Raw genomic sequence first — 22,031 nt, forward strand, 5'->3', positions numbered from 1 at the left:
GCATCTGGTGGTGAAGAAAAGGAGAAAACTGCAGAAGTAGATGCAGATAAAGGGAAGAAAGATGTTTTTCCCCTCCAAAACAGACAAGTTTGCATGTGAGGTTATATCCAGCAGTCTCACACAACTGGCGTTCTGGGTTTGGGCCCCCTTTGTATTCTGTCCAGTTTTCTCCCAAGCAAAAAAGCTGTGGGAGTGCTGGGAGCACACTTAGGCTGGATAAGGCGGTTTTATGAAGATCTGTATGCCAAGCTTTAATAAATGTTACAAGGAAACACCACTTCCCCTACATTTCTTATAAATGTCATAGCTTTCAGTAGAATACATTAATCGCATGAGGAACAACCTACAAAACTGGTTTTACTCTCAGGGTTGAGCTTCATCATGCCTCATCTACTAATTGATGAAGCTGTCTTCTTGACTTTGTGAATAATGACAGACTTGAGCAATGACGATTGCCTCCAGGTAGAAGCTCCCAATCAGTCGATCTTTGTTGTACCTACCCCGTAATTTTAGATCCAGAATTGATTAAATTTTCTGAAAAAGCCAGTCATCTCACCGCCACGAAGCATGAACTCTCCAGCAACCAGCAGAATGTTTCTAGTCAGAAGCCAGCACTGTTCAGCCTACTCAAGGTCATCCAGAGAGTTTTTGGTAAATTTGGCTGTAGGACATTTTTCCTTATTTTTACCGATGGAAAAATGGAACACGCTTTTCCTAGACAAAGCATTTATTAAAAGTTATTCAGAAATAAATTCCGCTAATCCCCAGAGATGTTTTCACTGTCCGTGCAAAGTTTATAGGGAAATAAACCCAACCCAAAGAGTTCAGCCCTTGACCGGTGTCCAGCAGCGGGGACACTGCAGCTAGCACTCCAGGCCTCTCATTGCAGCGACGCTGCTGGCCATTCTGCGGGGCACGCTTTTTGCAGCTTGCCGGTAGTCCTCTGGTTTTGCCTTCAACAGAGTTACAATATTTTGCAGTGTTCTTGATGGCTGAAGGCCGAGGGCATCCATAACGTTTATTAGATAATCTGTAAGATCAAGGAGAAACATGTTTTTGAACAGGCACTGTGCAAATGAAAGTTATTCTTTGTTCTCCACGACAGCTCTGATAGCTCAAAACCACAGAAAATGGCAGCGTGTTTGGGATCTAACTGTACTGGCTGGTGCATACTTTTGGCTTCCCATACGCCAGTTTGGACAACCAGCTGTTTTGTTCAGGGCTGAGACACATTCCGTCACGTTTCAGTATCTGCACAGAACACCCTTGGGGTGGTCAGTCACCACAGTTGCTGGTAAAGGATCGCAGTCACACCTTCAAAGGCAAAGAGCTTGCAACAAAGCCGGGAAGTTCTGCAGAGGTGAATGGCTGCCAAGGCAGGAGGGAGTTCCAGCTCACTGATTCAAAGGGAGTTGGGGAATTAAGGATGGCAGGGAAAATGCCGAGCAACCAGCCTCTAATCCACTGGTTTGTTTTTAAGCAACGCCCTAAAAAAAAAAAGATTCAGGCTGAGTTTGCTGGCATTCAGGCACGCTTTCAGGTGAGCTGAGGAGATATTGTCTGTATTGTTACTTCTGAGCTTGGCCACGGGGAAGCCAGCATCCATGATTTACAGCAAAGAAAGGACTAATGAGCATGTACAATAGCTGTAGTGGTCCCCGAGTGACACTTTCATCACCTTTGGGTAAGAAAAACCCATCTCCTCCGTATCCTGCAGATATGCCTCCCCCAGCATCTTCCACCAGTCCTCCCTCAGTCACTCTGCATGGCACGGGAGAAGGCAGAGGGGAACAACATGGGCCAGCTACGTCCCACTTTGCTGCTGAAAATTTCTTCATGTTGAAAGTAAGTTTAGTCATCCAGCACCTTCAGAGCAGCAGGGCGGTAAGTTAACTGGCAGGGGAGCTGATCCTATAGGTATTGTAAAAAAAGACGCTGGTCAAGTGCTCCACAGTAACTTTTAGAGGCCTTTAGCTGATCCTCCCTACTTCAGCTATTAAGTGGATGGAATAAATCAATGAGCTGCCCCCTTCATTATCCACTGGAGCACTTCCCAACAGGCTTGGCACCTGCTGCGTACCCCCTGTATGGCATACACTGGCAGTACGCTGCACTTGACGAGAAGGGAAAGAGCAGTGCCCCACTTGAACAGATTATATACAGACCTTCCTTGCTAAGTCTGGCTTGTAAGGGCGGAGTCTCAGTTCAGAAGGACTTCGACTTCCACAGTCAGAAGCACAAAGCAGTGAAGAAGCAGGAGTACCTACCACAACATCACCTTCCCTCAAAGAGGGATGTGACCGAACTCTTTGCAAAGGAGACGCTTGAACCGCTCCTCGCTGCAGAGTACCGTATCAGATCAACATGCTCACGATTAAAGGAGAAACCCACACTGCAGTCTCCTCACGTCTAATGTAACGGCCGAGCAGCCCACGTGTTACAGCAACAGTTCTCAGCACAACGCCTGCCCCGAGCTTACCAATGTCTGTGGCAAGCTGCTTTGTCGAGTGTACCGTGAGCTCTGGTATCTGCAGGATGACTTCGCAGTAAGTTTGCATCGTAGCTCTGGCGATGGAGCCCAGCCAGTAGTCAGCCATGTTGTCCAGCTCAGGTAGGTCATCTCCTGGACAGAAAATTCTCATTAGCTGTCAGCAGTCTCACTGCGTTTGCTGGTTTTGTAACAAAACATAATTCACAAATGGTTAGCTTTTTCCTCAGAGAGACATTAAGGTATCCATTAGGATTCAGAGTTTATCAGCTGTTTTCGGAGCCAAGCAGTTACGTATTCTCCCTGACACTACACAACACTGAAAATTAGCTTATGACCCAAAACACTTCCCTCTATTACTTCTCGAGGTAAGTCATTTCCAAAGGGCTGACAGGTGATCAGGGGCACTGCCTGGCATATTCTATAGGATCACATTCCAGGACTAGTTTACAAACTACTGCGATGACAAAGATTCACAGGGTTTTTTTCAAGTTCTGAAGGGAGCCTGTGTTCATCAGTGAAAGTTAATGAACTATTAAACATGTAAATACATTAAGACGACAAAATAAGTAATGCGAAAACCTAATCTGAAGAGCGTATTCTCGGAAGGCCACAGGACGACTATAAATACCAAGCTCTACACTTCCTTGATTGTCAGTGGAAATAAAGACCGAGAAGAGATTAACCACAGCAAACCACGGTGCCCCGCCAACCTGCTGGGAAGCATTATGTAGCTAGTGTCATTAACTGCAGCAGGATTAATGATACAACAGGTAAAGACAGCCCTGAAGAATGAACACAAGCCAAAACTCAGCTTGCTGCAGGAAATTAAGGAAAGACACACAGAAAGAACTCCTCGTGTTCTGTGGAGAAAGTTCTGAAGAGGAACCTGGTCCGCAGCTCTCTCGGACAGCAGCCACCTGCAGCAGGTCCTTCAGCACAGCGGGTTTTGTCATTGTGGCTGGTATCTGATCACTAAAGACTCAGGTGGCAGTGGAAGCAGCAGGGGAACTAATGATTCTTCAGCTGGAGTTAATGTAGGATGAGAAAGGAATTTAAATGAAGTGGTCAGCATTCCAGAACTGTGTCCTTACTGAGCAGCAACCTGACTACGGACACTAGAACACATGGTCGGACCCTTAAAAAAAGCAATTCCCAAAGATGCAAAGCCTGTCTGAAACTAGCCAGGCAGCAGACCGCTTTCTGACTGTGGGCTCCTAACCTCTGTCACAGATGGGCACGGGTTACCATGTCACACAGGCTATCACAGTATTTTTTCCTGGATTTACAGAGAAAAGAGGCAGAGAAAAAGTTTTTTACTTGTAAACAGCATTACTATCATGCTTGAGAGCGAAGAGTCTATTCCTGAAGAAAGGAGCTCAGGAGCTCTTATTTTTCTAGCAACAAATTAAGGGGCTGTGGTTCTCGGCAAGGCCACAGAGGACTGCATATTTTATACCACAAGTGAGTAGTGTAGAATTAAGCTTACGGGACATTGTCTCCCGATTTCCCTAGGATCTGAAGCTGGAAGCTTCACACCAGGTCAGTTCCTGGCAACAGCTGTTGCAAGAATCCCAGCTTAGATACTGTCTGGGGGTAAGAATACACTGTATGATCACCAATGCAGGGATGTTTTCTTCAGCAGATGGACACATTAGACGAGAGGGTCAGCCAACCTAACAACTCACCACTTCTGAGCACGGTCACAAGCTTCCTTTCTGCCTATTCCTCACTGCGCGCTCCTGCCAGCTCTGTTGCATAGGAGACCTCTTAGGAAGCTGATTTAAATCACTTTATTGATACATTTTTGGGAGAAACTAGGCCAGAAAGAGAAAAAAAGTGAATACTCCTCTGTGAGGCTAATGAATGGAAAGAGCCCTACTGCAGAACCAGCACAAAGGAGAGGGCAGGAGTGCAAAGCTGGAGCAAGACTCCCCCTTCAGTACGCTGTTAGACAGGCCAAGGTGCTCCGTGAACTGTGCTCCAGTGGACAGGCTGGTAAGGAGCAGAAGCCACAAAAACTAACTTGAGAAGTCTTTCAGGCTAGATGGTTCAATGGTTCCCCCTTCAGAGTTTGGGAACTGACCCCAGGTACCTTCTATTCACTCCCTGCACCCAGGATGTTAAATACTGCTCCAACTCTTAAACCGTAATACCTCAGACCCTGCACCCAAACCACACTTTTAATGAACACTAAACTTAAACAGACCAAGCTGAAGAAGCTTTACTCATTATTTAGAGGCTCGCTCCTCCTGCATATTATCAAGAGACTCTTGGAAGAAACAGCATGACTAGACGATAGGAAATGGGTCTCCAACAGCTTTGTTACCAGAAACCATCACACCCATGTAATGTCAGAACGTGAAAGCTTTCCCCAGACTCTTCAAGTCTTTGTTTTCACCCTACCTTGTTCTGGGGGATAAGGCAGTTTTCCAGCATGTAATGCCAGTTCCAAAGCAGAATCCTCTTGAGTGACAAATGGCTCAAGGTGGAGAGGAAGCGACATAATATATTGCCCAATCTAGAATAAAAGAACAAAGAGCTGAGTCACTGAACAAATGTGAAGCAAGTACTTTGCTAGAGAAAAAAAAGTCAACTGCAGTAATCCACACCTGAAAGCAGAAAGCTGAGCTTGCCAGCAACTCACTAACCTACATTTGCTCAGAAACAAATTGGCTCTGGCTCATCATTACACTTTGTACAAGAAATAATTTTTCACAAGGTCAGAGAACCGGTCGTTGAGACAATCATGTTAAGAAAAACCTGTACAGAGAACTGTTACTGCAGGCAAAGCTGCCACCCCCGGAGCGTTCCGGCAATTTGTTTTCTAGAGCAGAATCTAAGAGACTGAATCAAAGTCAAAGAAGAAGAAACACGGATTCAAGTGACAATATAATCACAAATTACAGAAATGTATCACTCCTGAACAGGGACCATGCTCACAAATTCACATGCATAAGCCACATAACTTCAGGCATACAGCAAATACTGCCCTGTTTGCAGAGTGATTACCTGCTGCTACAGAGAACCTTCCCAAGTGCAGGTACAGCTCAGAGTACTCTGCCTCCCCATGATGGAGCATGTTCATCAAGAACTTTTTCCTGAGCTCACATCACCTGCCTTTTCTTCTACACAGCACGTAAGCCACATCAGTTCCTTTCTAAACTCTACTTTAGTTTTTCAGTTTTCAATTTTACTGCACAATGCAGTAGTGTTATTTCAAGACCATCCAAGACAAAGCTGTGGCTCAGTCTTGGCCCACCTATCACTCAGCAGCAGGAAAAAGCGTAGATCTGAAAAGGTGTCAGAAAACAAATGCTTTGTATCTGAAATTTTCTGAAGTTCCTCTTTGCCTTGGACAGGCAGAAATGTCCTTTGATTCCTCACAGAATCAAGTAACCACCATACACAACTCAGTTTTAACTTTCAATTAAAGTGGCAGGGGAGCATATTCAGCCTCTTACCAACCATCCATGTCTCTCCTGGTGAACTGTGTTAACTGGAAAGTTACTTAGAAATTCAGAAGCAACCTTTCCTTTGAGTTTTACCTGATATACGGCTCACGAGCTTTCTGAACCTCATAAAAGTCTCTCAGATAGCTAAATTCAAACTACCCATGATAAAATTATCCCACAAACTGACTGACTACCCATTTCTGTATGTTTCTTCTTGTTTTTTTTTTTTTTTTTAAGCTTTAAAAGTAGAGTATAACAGTCCGTAGGACGTTAGGCAGGGGAAACCAAAATACTAAAAGCTTTTGGTTGCAGCCTGTCCTTGAAAAATCAGTTCCCTGTGTGATGCACAGAATGACAGTAACGTAAGAAACTAGATTATCAAATTGTACTTTGTATTGAGATAATAATAGCAGCTAATATTAATATCTGAGCTGCAAATTTGGCAGCGGCTTGAAACACCAGCCAGGAGAGCAACGTGAATGCTGCTGAGCAGCACCAAACCATGGAGTGCCTAGTCAGAAGGAAATGAGCAGCCCGCTCTCCTCTTCCACTCAGACACCCCACTGCCAGAAAGGTTTCATTGGTCTTCCATCAGAAAGAGAAACCGGGGAGTCACTTGGGGATTAGAAGGGTAAGAGCTCAAGACTTTAACTTCATAGCATGATTAAATCACTCCAATACACACTGCAGGAACTTCTAGGCTACGTGGGCTGCATTATGAAGAGGTGCTCAGGATTCACCCCTACAAACAGAAGCTGGCATTTCCCATCCCGAGAGTTACCACTGTAAATGGTGCCGTTCGATAGAGAAGAACCTCTCCTTGTGCTCCCTACATTCTTTTGCTATTCCAGAATTTGACAGGGATTTCCTAAAACCCACAAAGAATGGCACAACCCAACTGGTGAGGGCTGGACCACTGAGGGCACCTATCACCATCATGTAGCAATTTTAACAAATATTATGATTTCACCAAAAACTGGGGAAACACAAAAGAGATTCCCCCAGGACTGCACTTCCAGTAAACACCCTTGCGCGCTCTTACATTGCTGATATATTCCAGAGGAGTCAGGCTGAAGTTTGGCAGGTCATCTGTCAGGGTCTCACCGATGCCACCGGAATTCCAGCCCTGTGAGGCGAAAAGTGCAGGAAGAATCTGTGACTTTCTGGAGCCCGAAGTCTATCAGGATTGTAGGAAGGGGTCACGCAGCAACATGAGCTGTGACTACCCAAGGACTTCTACAAAGCAGAACACAGGTGGTGATAAAACTGCTACCCTCGTCCTCCCTCAGGCCCAAAACCCTTTCCACCCAGCTCCCTGAGGAAAACACATGCTCACACAAGTTAGAAAGCAACATTTCAGGCAAACATCAGAGCTTGCAAACATAGCCGTCCGCTGAGAATGCTGTGGATGAAGGGAGGTAAACTTTTCCACTAACAGTAGCTCATGGAAGAAACGTGATACCAGAGGGAAACATTCTGAAGAGGGGAAGGGTAAGCAACACGGAGCTGTGCTCCACCGTGAGGGATCCCACGGGTAAACCTGGCCAGTTCAGATCAGATCGAGGTACCCATTACTCACCTCCATCTTTGAAACGAGTAAGAGTTGTTGTTTGATGCGAAGAAAAACAGAATCAAAAGCCAAGTGGTGTGCCAGCTGGTTGAGGCGGCTTAGGGCAGATCGAGACGAAGACAACAGGTTGTGGTTACTCGTACCTTTTTCCTAACACACACAGGCACAGAAAAAATGTTTATGTGCAGAAGTCATTAAACTGACCCAAAAGAAGCTATATTAACATTCTTAAAGAGATCTTCACTAGGCCATCCTAATACAAAAGAGCTTTCCTCTGCAATGACACAGCTTGTTTCCTTTGGGATGCCCTATTCCAACCAGTTATTCAAGACAGAAACAGAGCACTGATCCCTGAAATGCAGAACTACGAATCAGCATCACATTCCAGCCATGCCAGGCACCAGTACAGGCTGGAGAAACTTGCAGGGAAGATGGTAAAACTGCCTTTCACTCAAAGGGCACAACTAACTGATTCCTTGCATGCAATTCAGCAAAAGCTTTACAGAACTGGACCATTAGCAAAGGTTTAAAGTCAAACATATAACGAAGGCAGAGCTGCGCAAGTTGCAGGTAAATTATGTGCAAAAGAAATCAAAATGTTTTGAGGAAATGAGACAGAACTCATAACCTTGACTTCGTTACTGCATGTGACTGATGATGGCAAACATAACTTAGATCCACAAGAAGATAACCAGAGTCATTCTACCCTGTTCACAGATGCATGCATGAATGATCTTGCAGAATTATTTTTCAGAACGGGTATGGCAGCAGAGCGTAAGTGGCAAAGAAAGTCTTGAGAAGGCAGTATGTGGGCTCCAGAATTCGAGATGGCTCCAACACAATCTTCCCAATGCTTTCAGTGACAAAATCTCCCTCACCTGAGCTGATAAGGGCATGTTCACAAAACACAGCCAGGATCTGGGGAGAGATGGAACGAGTCCAGACTTTCTGGGTTTGAACATTTCATCTCTCAGCAGATCAACCGGTGTCTCTGTGGGAGACTTGGAACACAGCCCATCAAAAGGCTGCAGCTCAGGACGAAAAGTAATCAGGCTATAGGGGGAATCCAGGTCTCATCTATGAAATGTGGGCCCAACAGCATCCTGTGACAGAGGCAGGCTCTCCCAGGCACCAAAGCTACCTTTAGAGTGTAAAGTGTCTCCATAAGGCTGGCATACTCAGACGGATTCTCCTTCAAAAGATAATTGTATTCCTGCCAGGGATTCTTTACAGAGCTCTTCTTTTCTGCAGAACTAGTATCCTGAAAGCCAGAAAAACTACAAGGGCTGTAGGAGTCCGAGAGATACTTCCCAGCAGTGGATAAAATCCTGAAAACAAGTACACAAAAGTCACTGGCAAAATCCTCTGAAATCAGCACTGCTGTTCTCATGTGGTCCAAGGACCAACACAACCTTTATGTTACTTTAAGAGAGAGAGCACTCATTGGTGGCAGACACGTTACAGCCAACTCTCGCGTCTACTGTGCAACTCAAACACTGCAAAAATATTGAGTTGAAAAAGAGAGGAGTGTGCTCACAGAATGTCTAGCAAATATGGAGCAAACCCAGCCTCCTGTGCACTGCAGGCCCCTGCGTCCTGTACAAAGCACGGGCACTCAGGTCGGACTAAAGCATTTCAACACATAAGGGGCTGAACGGCGCACTGCTCACAAGCAACAAAAGATCTGCGTGCTGCCTCTGCTTGACGCTCCTCAAGTTACAAGGAATCAATCAGTTAAGGCACACCTGGATTCATTTCAGCAAATGATTCATGTCCCATGTCACAAGGGGGGTGAGAATCTTGCCAGTTTGATCTGGTGGAAAATTCCTTCCTGACCCCAATCTGGTGGCCTGCTTGATGCCCAGCCAGGTATCCAAGAAAAGGGATTCTTGTGACTGGCTCAGGGGACACGACTGAGCGCAACAGTCTGTGACCCATCTCTGACATTTCGGAAGATGGGGAGGGGCAGTGGGGGGAAATCACAGTGGCTCTGCTTTCCCTCCATGGTCTACGCAACGAAAGCACCTTGGGGTTTGTTTTCTTTCAACTTCGTACCTCTGTTGACAGCTCATGAATTAAGTTCAGCAATGCTTACCTGTTGGCCAGTTGCTGCTCAAAGTCTCCACACTGACGAAGGAGCTCACCACAGGTAGTAATTATCCTGGGAAAGAACAAGACAAAAAACATTCGTTGTGAGATTTGAGGCAGATAATATACCCCCCAAGACAACCCACCTCAGACGTGTTCCAAGCAATCATAAAATACAATAACCAAACCGCAGCCCATAGGGGACACATCTGTCAAGAGTTAATTTGGCTGTTAACTCTGCATCTACTCCATAACATACTGTATTTTTTTGCCCAACAACCTCATCTACACACTACTTCTTGTCATCATGGCTAAGGCCAGCTCGGTGTCACTGGGGAAAAATCTAAGACCTGCTGATATTTCAAGTGATATGACATGCAGTCTTGCTCCAGACAGGGTGGGGAGCCTCACAGCACTTACTGTGCCAGTAGCAACCTGAAACCCAGTCACTGACACTAATGCTCCCAGAGGCACTGCAGCTAAGTGGGCATAACCCTGCACTCTGCACTAAGAACTTGTGTAAACTGACCCCGAGTAACTCCCTTCCAACTTTGATACAAAAATCAGTTCTGAGCTAGGCAAAAAAATCCCCTTTACCGGACAGAGTTTTGGAATGCAGTCCAGTCCTCCTGGAAAAGGGAATCTGATAGGACATCATCCAGTTTACATTTCTTCCGTATAGACTGCAATGTGTTTGTAAAGTCAGACGTATACCTGTAACGAGAAATGGGGAAGAGATAAGCACCGGAGTAAGACAGTAGGTGGGAAAGCAGCATAACTGTGTGTCCTGCAATTTGCTCATTCAGTCCTCTACAAGGGCCAAACAAGAACCAGAAATATTAAAAGAGGAGGGGTTCAGAGGAGATGCTGTTGTTCCGGCCCAAACACATGGAAGAACTCCTCAGCCACAGCCTACTCAAGCCTACGCTAGAAGACAGGGAGAAACTCAGAGTAACAGATACGGTGTGGCTACTTCAATTTGTTGCATACGTGTCACCAGGAACTCTCCACTCCCATGACAAGGCATGAGTAAGACATTTTTGTTGCCACTACACTAATCACATTTCCTAGGAAAGACCAGAAAAAGTTTATAAGGCTACTGTTACTCCAACATCACTTGGCCCTTACTCCAGGAACACAGTGGTAACAATCTCATGAATTTGTTTTCTCAGCTACTCCCCAGAGGAGAACATGGATAAAAAAGAGAACATTTTGTTTTCCACACACACCCTTTTTTTTTTTTCCTATGAAACAATGCCCATAAAGTGGAGGCACGCAGACTGCTATGTAATTGCCTATAAAAAAGCTGATATCAGAGAAGTGTGCTTTCCTCTTCCCTCTTCCCCACAGGGCAGCAAGGTAACAGTGTGACTGTGAGCAGCTCTTTCGATATCAGGAAAGAATAAGGAGGTAATCACTACTGCAGTATGACCTAAGCAGGCTATCACTGATACTTTAAGACAAGAACTTATAGTGAACGTCACTCACTAGGGTAGCTTGCACTTACAGGTGGATTCTGAAGGCGGGGTCACTTGTCCCAGTAAGTTTACATTTCCTCCCTGAGTTCTACTTCCATCAGCCTAATTTGTCTTTGTCTCACTCTGTTTTAGGAAATATTTTTCCCTTCAAAAGTATTTATTAAAAATGAAAATGCAGTCCAACCAGAACAGAAAGCAGCTAAGGAAAGTCTTCCATTTAGCCACAAAAAGCTTCCATTTCTCCCCTAAGGAGGAGTCACTGCCTGAATGAAGTGGTAGAAGGGGATATCAGATGATTCGTAGTATGGTTATAGATATTCTCTGCTCTCAGCCATTTTTCTTAAACTGCAAAGTCCTTGGCCACAAACTGAACACTTGCTACTCCCTTAGGGTAAATGCAGCAGTGTAACTAAAAGCACCTTACTTTGTGAACAGGGCTTTCAGGGCCTTGAGGAGCCCACACACTCCCAGTCCGTCAGTGAGCTTAACGCAGTTGTTGATGGCTCCCGAAGCCAGACTGAAGAGTTTGTTGACTGAATGGTTCAGCTCCTGGACACAGTCAATTACTTCCCAATGCTCCTAAACGGTAACAACAAGAAGAACGTTAAGCCTGACTCTTCTTTGAGTGTCCAGGCGTTAAAGAAAAGACACCTTGTGTAACACATCATTCTCTCAGTAACCTCCAATCTTGTGACCCACTTACGGGACAATAATGCTGGCTGCTTCCACCCTCCTGCACAGTGACTGATAATAAAAGTCAGGCTGCCAAATCCTGTGCTTACCAGGTCTTCAAGGAAAAACAGTTCAGCAACAATAGAATCTTCCACAAAAAGGTCCTTACTCCCCCAGACCGTCTTCTTAATAAATCCATTGAGCCTGAAGCAGGCTCTTGGTTGACAGTAGTATTTTGGTGAAGTTTTTCTCCAGCAGAGCCACACAATGCCAGTTATTGGGTGAAGAAATGAGTTACCTTCAACCTGACAGTGCTGCTGAAATTAACGTTATTTCTTAAACAAGATTTACTTAGCAGTACAAAAACATACTGCAAACAGGAAATATTACCAAAAAATTACAGGAGGAAAGAGAGCAATAACTATGGCAAAGACCCTTGTATTTAGGAGAGGCTTCAAGCCTCTCCCTGCGTAGCTGAACAGAGACTGCTGCGTTACCAAGGGCACTGCGCTGATCTGAATGAGGAGATTTTCTTCTTCCAGGTCTCCATACTCAAGTTGATAGGGCTTGTATGGACCATACACCGCTTCCACCAGTTCCATCACTTTTACCAGGTTCTGCTCCTCTACAAAGAATCAGATGTTTAGTCTACAAATAGATCAACATGCTACTAAAAACCCTGTTTCAAGCCACATGCAGTAGTTCTTCAATTAGAGCATGCTGCCTACACAGGCTTGGAATGTTGCCCAACAGCTTTAAGTCTCAACTACACAGTTTGGGGTTGGTTTTTTTTTTCCTTTTTTTTTTTTTTTTTAGAAACAAGGTTATTATCTCTACCTGCTTCCTAAAGCCAAGATGTTCTACCTCAACAAGTGCCTCAAGAAAATTACCACTCACTGTTCCAAAACAGCCTGGGTGACAAAAATCTATGAAACGTTCCAACCTACAGTAGAAGGAAGGTATTGACACCATCTGAGAAGTGAAACACGTTACTCCCACAACTTAAAACAGGGGCAATCCTCATTTATCAGAAAGCTGGGTTCATACTTAAAATAATTGACGCTAACCCAATTCACATAGCACTACTACTTCATGGTGTTCATCAACATGAACCATGAACTCAGCGTTTCAGTGCCACTCTGTTGGGCAGGGAGCTGCAAACCCGAACAAAACCAAGTATGAGTTATTTCTCAAATCAGAACTGGGCACTAGCTGTTATCGTGAGGTTTTGCTGCTAGTTTGAGTTAGGCAAACCAGAACTATTTTGAACCGTGGATATAAGAAAAAGCTTTTACACCCTAAGGACAGACAAGCAATGGAGCAGGTTGCCCAAAGCCTGTGCTATCTCCACGCTTGGACGTTTTCAAGATTGGTCTGGACAATACCCTGAGTAACATGGACTGAACTCATAGCGGACCGTGCTTGGAGCAGGAGGTTGGACTCGATCATCTCCTGAGGTCCCTTCCAACCTGAATCATCCCATGAATCATGACCGAACCCTTCCCTCACATACATGGACATAGGAACTGGTCTGACCCTGTTCCGCTGACTCACCTGGCCTTGCCATTCTTGAGATTCTCTTCCCAAACATCTTAACCCACAGCAAAGGAGAGGGAAATAAAGAATTTTGGTTTTTTGTAACACACTCGGAAAACAGTTCAGCAGCTGTCTTCCTATTCCATCATCTTCTAGAATTTGACACCATTTTTCCAAGTCCTTTTTAATAATTTCTATTACAAACCAGAAATCAAGCTAAGCCAAAGACAGAAAATGACTGACAAGAGTATGCAATCACAAAAACAACAGAACCAGACACAATTACAGTCATACTCCCTGAAATTGCCCAGTAATCACATAACTTACATGATCAAGTAAGAACCTGGGTTTAAATAGCTCAAGACAATGTTATGAGGAACCAAACACAGGAAGCACAGCACTAGGAATGCTCCAACTAGCTTTAATGTAGGATTTTCCCATACCCAGTCTTTGAAAGGGCCCTACCAAATTAATAAAGGACTATAAATAGCCAAGAGTTCAAGTCAGGCATAAACCTGTGTAAACACGGCACCTCACTACTTTGCGGTTTGCAGGAACTATTCATCAAGTCATGACCAAAACGAGATGACAAACACAGGGTAAGGAATGCACAGGTTAGATTTGGAATCAAACTCTGAGGATGCTGCTAGGGAATAAACTACCAACGGTTCAGAAATAATATTTCACCCTGCATTTTCACTTGATTCAAACATAAGCCAGTAGCAACAGAAAAACTACAAAATAAAAATTAAGAACCCGATGGATGCAGGTTTTCTCTTGTTCAGTAAGGTGTGACTTAATTCCAGGAAACTCCTTGAATTCTATGCTTTGAGATCTTTCGCAACACGTTTCACAGACAGCTTCCCTAGTGACATTTCCTCATCCGTTAGAAGAAATGCTAATGCTTGTAAAAGGAAAAGTGCTTAATATTATTTACCCAAGACAACAAGCATGCTTAGAACAGGTCTGCTTCAGTAAACTCCTTCAGTATTGTGTCAACATCTTTGGTGTAAGATACACACACAGGCACAGGTGCAAATACCATGGAACTAGTCAATGCTGTAGAAGATATAATCCCTCCTCCCATGTAAAACTAAAAATCCCACCATGGAACTTTACAAAGGAGTCAATGGAACAGAATGACAAAATTCAGTGCTAAAGCCTCACTCAGGTTTGGCAGCATTGCGACTTCCAGCCCTTTTGCGAAGTGGGTGGTGGCATCATAGAGCTCCAGCAGCTTAGTCAGCTTGGTTTCTTGGCCCGTTCTCTCCATGGCAGTGCCGAGGCAGACAGGGATGGAAGGCACCAACGCTCCCAGAGTTTGAATCAACAACACAGTCACAATTTCATGGGGGTTCTTGAAAACCTGTGGTAACAGAAAAGCTATTAGCAAAAGCACGTTATCTCAGAGGAACACGACAGGCAGCAGACAGCAGCAGGCAGCTTCCAGGGAGAGCCCCACAACATACAAACCACATGCCACTGCCTCAGCACAGAGAGGCTGTCCCACTCCAAACTGAGCAGGTCCTGTCTAGCCAGGGGCTGATACCTTCTTCAGCCCTCCTGAACATGTGCTGCTGCCCTGCTGGCTGAAGCAGCACCACTTCCCAGGGGCAACCATGCCCACTGTAGCGTCCCTTCTGCCTTGCCACAGCGACCTGGGCTCCTGAAACAGAGGGACAGAAGAGGCAGAACAATCACGTTCACAAATGCTGTCAGCAGAGAGGCAGGCGGCCATGACCAGGGAGTAAAGAGTTGGCAGAGAAAGCAGCAGCCAGACCTGGACTTCTTGACGCCCAGCACAGAAAACTCTGTGGGGTGTGTGCTTCTTTCTAATAAAGTATTAACATAGAATTACTTATTGGTCAGAGACAGGGACACACAGATCGAGAAGATGACATTTTGTGCGCTAACAGATCACAAATCCCTCAGATGACATGAGCTCCCAACCAAAAGGGAAAAAAACAAATTTGAAAAACCTTAGAAGGGGTAAAAACAGAAACAAAACAAAAGAGGTCTGCTAATACTGCAAAAACCTCGCTGACCTAGCATAAAGGACAGCCTGATTACAAAAGCCTAGCTCAATACATATTTTACTGTTGAAACTGTGCTTTGAATACAGCAACCAAGAACCCAGAAGACAGGTATAGGTCAAAAAACTGAACTCAGCAGAGCACAGGCACTAGAGTAATTTGGAAAACCACCTGGCAGAAAAGGGCACTTGAAAACAGAGCACTCAGTTTACACAGGTGTGTTGGAAAAACAACACATATATGGGTAAAATGTGAAGAAATAGTACTATGTCATGAGCCAAATTACTGGTCGGATAGGCAGAAGTCAGTACTGGAAAGGCTAGAAAGACTGTAATCAGCTGAGAACTTTTATTTACATGCACCACCCTCAGCTCCATTAGCACAAAATGCATTACAGCCTTTTATTGTGATGTTTTTGTCAGCTATTCTCTCTCATTTGCTTTGAAAGCTGGGATCACCACGAGCCTCCTGCAACAAGGTCACCATGGATACCGAATACCATAAAAAAAGGTCCAAGAATTCTTCAGAAAGCAGAAGCAACACAAGAGATTAAGTGACACGAGCTTTGTCCCACGTGCCATTTCTCTCTCACAATCCCCAGTTCAAAGAGTATCTGCTAAAATGTAAGCTGACCTCTGACCTGTAATTCACATCGAATCATTAGGCAGAAAAAACACATTTCAAGGAAACACTGAGCTCCTCTGCAGTTCAGGCCCAGCACTCGCGCCGGGCTTCATGACATGAAGATAAAAATCTCTTACCCTTCACGGATGAAAAACTCTCACAGGCTCAACAATACGAACTTATCTTTCTTCATTTCACTAAAGGACAATAACTTTTTTGGATCCTACATCATTCTTGGCAGGAAAAACAAGTGCACAGGCTCCAGTGGGTGACAGCAGAAACCCTCAGATATCTTACACTGGGTGACAAGAATCGGTCCAATATGACCTTGGGGGCCTCCTCCAGGCCAAGCGATAAAGCAATTCAGGCATTTCAAATGTCTTGCAACAGAACACATTTGCAACACCATCAAATTAGATTTAACTTAAGATACAGATGAAAGTGATAGAACAGCTTTAATGTCAATAACACAGCAACCTTGCTGTCGGTAGAACAGCAGAAATCAAATCTTGTCTGCGAGAGCTGGACAAGAAGCAGAAGGAAGGTTGAGGCCCTGCCTTGCTTTGATAAGGCACGGAGTGTAACTCAAAGAGTGAGCACCGATGAACTATTCAGAGCTTTATGAGAATTAAGAGAGCGTGCTCAGCCTCATCCTCTCCCCTCCGCTGCACCAATATTAAGCAGTCACTGCACCTGTGTTGTCCACTGAAGTTGTGAGTGCCAGGTCCCAAGGAGTGTGTCGTACAGTTCAGTCAACTGGCGGTTTAAGCTTAAGTCACTTTGGCAAAGATCCTGCCACACGCCCACCAGCTGCACCTGCAGGGGCAATAAGAACCATTCTAAGAGGAGAACTGACAGTCCACAGATCCAGCTTTTGTTGTTTCAAGCCAAGAACTTCCCATGGAAAGCGCTTCTGCTAAAATACAATGCCCACTCTGACTCCTCTCTCCAGATTTCAACTAACATTTTGCTATAGTTCAGCACCACAGAAGGAAAAGACTTCCAGCATGAAGCCAGAGGCTTCTTAGTTGATTCAAAGACTTAATTAACATTGGTATTTTACTCATAAAATGAGACCGTAACTGATACCCCCAGATAATAGTTTAAATACTTGGCAAGCCCTAGCCTTGAACTTAATCCTCAAAAGTCACAGTCATGAGAGAAATTTGAGGATCGGGTTATGGCTACAGAACTGCCTGGAATTCCAGCTTTTAATCTTACCTGAAAAGAGTTTACAGAAGTCAGCAGCTGGCAAGTTGCAGCAATAAAGTTATTGCTGACAAAGCCACATCCAAAAGCAGCAAAGCAGAAATATAAGTCTCAGAGAACTCAAGCAGAACACACATACCCTATATCTGTTGCAGGAAGGAACACAAAGCCCTGAATGGAGAATTACTCGTGAAACATGGGGAGTAGCCAAAGCCGTTAAGAGCCAGAAAGAGAAGTCAGAGAACGAAACATGGAAAAGAACCGGTTCCATCCTCCTTCAAACAGGAAAGGTAAAATACACGATGTAGCAGCTCCCCCTACAGCCCTAGCCAAGCAAGAACTCGAATTTTTATTCCTCCGAATTAAAATATTATCAAAAGACTTACCTTGTGACATTTATAATAATAAGCAAGAAGCTGGGGCATCCGATCAATTTCGGTGAAGACTTTAACAAACGTTTTTGCCTGATCTAAACAAAACAAAACAATAGGCAGTTAACAGTCAGTCTCAAAGCTGAAGGAGAGGCGTTAGTCTGAGCGAGAGAATTCTTCTTTTACAGGAGTGTGCACAATGGCCTATACAGAAAGACACACTTGCACCTTCTTTTGCTTATTTTCTCCAATAGGAGCAAAGCCGCCTAAAACCCACGCTCAGACAAGAACAGGTAGCAGACACAAGATGAATTTAACTTCTGCCATTTGCTGCTTAAGAAGTAAAATTTATCTAGTATTAAAGACAGATAAAGCCAGAGCATTTCCTAGAAAGAAATAATTATTTTCCAGAAATGAGCTGCTATCTACAAAGCTAGAACATACCTCACAAAGTCCTCAGCTTTGCTTTCATCACTTCTCAAACTGATACCTAAGCCAGCTGCCTTGAGACTAACAGCACAGTTAGCTCTTACACAGGGCTTTGAAATCCACGTTCCTCAAAAGACTGTTCTGTACTGTACAGGGGCTGGCCATGGCTGTGTCCACAGAATACATCTGGGGTTAGAGGAATTAGTAACGAGACCTCGTTTTTCAAACAGGACCCAGAAGGCAGATAAACTAGAACACTAAGTAACTTGCAGTGCTCTTCATCTGTGGAAGTCACAGCATACAGACTCTCTGGGGATGTTTACAGACTTGTATTACATTTATAGGAGCTGGACTTCAGGGAAAATGCATGACTTCACAGTAAACAGTGAAACTCTCTTCAATGGGAAAAGAAGCTCGTATCTCCACATGCCCAGAACAGATTTTGAAAGAGAAGGCAAACAGTGCTTGAAGTGAGTTGTTCTGAACAGTACGCCCATGCAAAGGACCTCGTGCCAGCAGACCTGCTTCCAGCAGCTTTCTTGGACCTATATGTTTTCTTTGGTGGAGAACTCACAGAGCATATGAATATTCAATTTACTTTCATCCTAGGCAGAGAAAATATTCCAAAACATCATCCTTTGTCTTGAATTTGTCTGTAAACGGTAATGCACAGCAGAAAAAAGGCGTGGGACCTACTGTGAAGGTGATGAGCACAGTCCAAGACAAGAAGAGGCTGTACAAAGAAGACAAGACAGAAGAGGAACAGGAGAGAGAGGAGAGAGATCTCTGCAAAGGATTAAACACATTTGTTAGAAGTCCAGCACACAGAGCTTCCTTCCTCCTGTGCTCCCTCCAGCTGCCTGCAGTCACGCACTGCTGCGCCTTGCCTTTACGCAGACACGAACTCCACAGAGCGCTGTGCAGCCAAAGCACCACGGCCCCAGAGCCTCGCTGGGACCTCGAGGTGCACGTAGGTGAGAGGCAACAACCAGAACAAGTATTTTTCAAAAGCGCTGTGACAGTAGGAGAGGGAAGGACGAGCACAAAGAACGGTCCAAAAAGTCAAATTTTCTAAAGGACAGCTTATAAAACGGCTTTTACAAAGTAGCAAGGAGTCAGAATGTTTCCAAACAAATTCCCGTCTTGATTACAGCACCAAGCAGTAACAGAAACACCCAGTAGCACTATGATAATGCAAAACCAGAGGCCTTCTGCTTACTTGAGCGGCGCTTCCCACTTGGAGAGCATCCATGGCACAACTAAGCTATGACAGCAGGGCCGCCCGGCCTCAGCACCTCCATTTCACACACCTACATGGCCTATAAAACCAGCTCACATTCTCCTGATTTCCTATAGTAGCCACACGTACGCCAGACTGTAGGAAAATCAAAGATGCACTGGGCTGCAGGCAGCTGCAGAGCACATAACATACCACGGCATCTAGCTCCACCAGAAAAAGCACATAACCCAGCACCCGCAGCCTTCAGGACATAAACTCCCCACCCAAACAACGTTTTACTTTTTAAAGACAAGAAACTCTACACTAATAGCGACACCGAGCCTTACTGACCTACAGACTGGGAGTTAAAAGCAGCAACAATCTGAGGGCTGGCCATGGCCTCTAGTCGGTTCTTCAGAGCCTCAAGATGCACACACTTCTCGGAGTAATCCGGCGTATCCACAAGCATAGCCAGGCTGCTCTGCATACTTGTCAGTTTGGCCGAAATCACAGACACATCCTGCCACCAGAGAAAGGCAACCCTGTTACCGAGCACAACCTTGGAAAGCATTAATACCTGTTTCGTAATGACGTTTTACAAACAGGTACGTGTTTTAAAGTCACTTCAAGACCCGCTTTTAGACGCAGTTTCCCTGGAAATCTGAAAGCACAAAGACCAAAAAGAATAACGGGGTATCTACCTGTGTTTTAAGAGTCTCTTCAATGTCTGCACTTAATGTGCTCCATTTGTCTGCTTCCTGAAGTGACTCAGCAGCCAACTGCATTCTAGATTTCACTCGGTCAATCTCTACCAGGACCTGAATAAAAAAACAACAACAACAACAACAAAATATATATGTTGCCCATTGAAACAAAAGACAACTGCCATAGATACTTATGTTATGGGTGCTATTTTTGGCTTGGATTTAAAAAAAAAGTGTGAAAAGATCATGCCCGTTACAAGGAGGAAGGAGTTGGCTGGAAGAGCTAGAGATGCTAAATCAACTTCCAAAAAACAAAAGGTTAGTTTTAATTCTGGATTTGTACTTTTAGCATCTGCTTTGCCTGAAAACTGCTACGCACCCCAGCCAACAACAGGCAGAATCCTGGGCAGAGACCGGTGTCCCCAGTCAGGTAGCTCTGTCTGAGCAGAGACACGATCAGCTGTTCCTCAGGAAAGGCAGACTGCACTGCTCTGTGTCACACCCACCTTTCTGCTATTAACATCAAAAGAAGTAGTTTTGCCTCTGTTGAGCTCACAAGAGCTAAACTCACAAGTTTAGTGGTGGACTTGGCAGCGATAGGTTAGCCGTTGGACTCGATGATCTTAAGGGTCTTTTCCAACCTTAACGATTCTATGATTCTATGATTCTAAGATAGTTTAACGCAAACAAGTCTGGAAACTTCAGAATTCCACAAGCTGCAGATAAACACTAGGTAAGGCGAGAACCCACCTGCATTGACTGGGCTGTGTCTTCTTCAAATTTCTTGATATCTTCTTTAACGAGGATCATTTGCTCCTTCAGGAATGTTGCCTCCTGTTTCAAGACTTCCACTTCCCGGAGGACTCTGGGCATGTTCTGTAGAGCCTGGTGGCTCGTCTCTGCAGAAACACCAAGCAGTACAGCGAGGAGGGCCTGAGCGCCCTTGCAGGAGAGAGGGAGTTATTCAGTGATCTTACATAGCCTTCAATATTTCAACCCAAACAACAAAGCAAAGCACCAAACAGCAAAATTTTAGTTATATATTTAAAATGTAAACCTGTATTTTATCATGGAATCGCTTAGGTGGGAAAGGACCCTTAAGATCGAGTCCAGCGCTAACCCGGCACTGCCAAGCCCGCCGCCACACCACGGCCGAGCGCCACGTCCATGCGTCTTCCAAAGGCCGCCAGGGACGGGGCTCCGCCAGCCCCCCGGGCGGCCTCTCCCGGGGCCTGACAGCCCTTTGGGCGAGGAGGCTTTCCCCGACACCCAACCGAAGCCCCCCTGGCAGGGGCAGCGGATTCTCAGCGTTCAGAAGGGGCCTGCCAGGGCAGGGAGGTGACAGGGGCGAGGCCGGCCCGGGCGCCCGAACCGGGCCCCGCGGGGTGAGGAGCCGCCGAGGGGCGCCGCCGCACCTTCCACCGCGTTGTTGACCTCCTGGATGAAGAGCTGCAGCTTCATCACCAGCGTGGCGGCGTGAGCGTCCACCTTGCCGGGGGCCTCCTGCTGCACGGCCCGGAAGGCCGCGTTCACCCAGCTCTTCACCTCGAAGTCATCCGACAGGAACCTGGAGAAATCCATCGCCGGGGAGCCGCGGGGGCAGGCGGACACAGCGGCGGCCGCGCAGCGCACCGGGAAGCGCCCCGCCGGGCCCCCGACGGCCACCGTACGCCTGGCGGCCACCGTAGCCGGGGCGGGGCCGGAACGGGGCGGCGGGACGCTCGGCCGCCCCCGCGCGACAGAGGCCCCGGAGCCGGCCTGGCCGCCGCACGCCGGACACCGGCTCTTAAAGGCGACCCTCAGCGGGGTCTGTGGACAGAAACGAGCGGGCGGTGCCGCCGCGGGGCGAGCCAGCACCGAGCTAACGGCGGGGGACCGGGGCCGGGCCCCCCAGCCCCCGCTCCGCCCGGGCAGCCGCCTGCTGCCCTCCCCGCGTCTCCACTGGGTCCCGTCATAGCGCGCAGCAACGCGCACCAGCCGCCCTCCTCCTCCTCCTCCTCCTCCTCCTCCCCGCCGCCGGCGGCAGCGCGGGGGTGTGTAACGGAGCGGCGCGGCGAGCGAGGCCTCGGGGCAGCCGCGGCCGTTCGGCCCGTGTGCGAGAAGCGGCCGCGCTGAGGAGAACCCCAAGGCACGCCGGGAGCGCCGTGCCCGACGA

The 22,031-nt window shown here is 46.1% G+C and overlaps 1 protein-coding gene across 2 annotated transcripts; it reads right to left on the reverse strand.

Annotated features, from left to right (window-relative positions):
• Positions 1-238: 238 nt before the first annotated feature.
• COG7 (component of oligomeric golgi complex 7) lies at positions 239-21,568 on the reverse strand. Of its 2 annotated transcripts, none has more exons than XM_075104549.1 (17): positions 21,292-21,568; positions 20,627-20,775; positions 19,874-19,990; positions 19,524-19,692; positions 17,540-17,622; positions 16,638-16,760; positions 14,455-14,653; positions 12,249-12,376; positions 11,504-11,658; positions 10,199-10,315; positions 9,609-9,674; positions 8,655-8,841; positions 7,523-7,663; positions 6,986-7,069; positions 4,895-5,009; positions 2,480-2,623; positions 239-1,030 (listed from the first exon to the last, which is right to left on the reverse strand). In XM_075104549.1, the coding sequence occupies exons 1-17, from the start codon at positions 21,455-21,457 to the stop codon at positions 864-866; spliced, it is 2,310 nt and encodes a 769-aa protein (XP_074960650.1). In that variant the 5' UTR covers positions 21,458-21,568; the 3' UTR covers positions 239-863. The 2 variants fall into 2 exon arrangements, with proteins under 2 accessions (XP_074960650.1, XP_074960651.1); XM_075104550.1 differs by lacking the exon at positions 21,292-21,568 and adding an exon at positions 20,997-21,244.
• Between the last annotated feature and the right edge of the window lie 463 nt (positions 21,569-22,031).

The sequence above is a fragment of the Phalacrocorax aristotelis genome, chromosome 10 (assembly GCF_949628215.1).
Source record: "Phalacrocorax aristotelis chromosome 10, bGulAri2.1, whole genome shotgun sequence".
Taxonomy (NCBI): Eukaryota; Metazoa; Chordata; class Aves; order Suliformes; family Phalacrocoracidae; genus Phalacrocorax; species Phalacrocorax aristotelis.

Excerpts from the sequence above, each read along its gene's own strand:
- COG7 (XM_075104549.1), bottom strand. The coding sequence starts at position 21,457 with ATGGATTTCTCCAGGTTCCTGTCGGATGACTTCGAGGTGAAGAGCTGG. Across the intron at positions 17,623-19,523 it reads TTTTAACTCCCAGTCTGTAG|ATCAGGCAAAAACGTTTGTT; the intron begins GTCAGTAAGGCT and ends TGTTTTGTTTAG. Across the intron at positions 7,070-7,522 it reads TACTCGTTTCAAAGATGGAG|GGCTGGAATTCCGGTGGCAT; the intron begins GTGAGTAATGGG and ends TTCGCCTCACAG.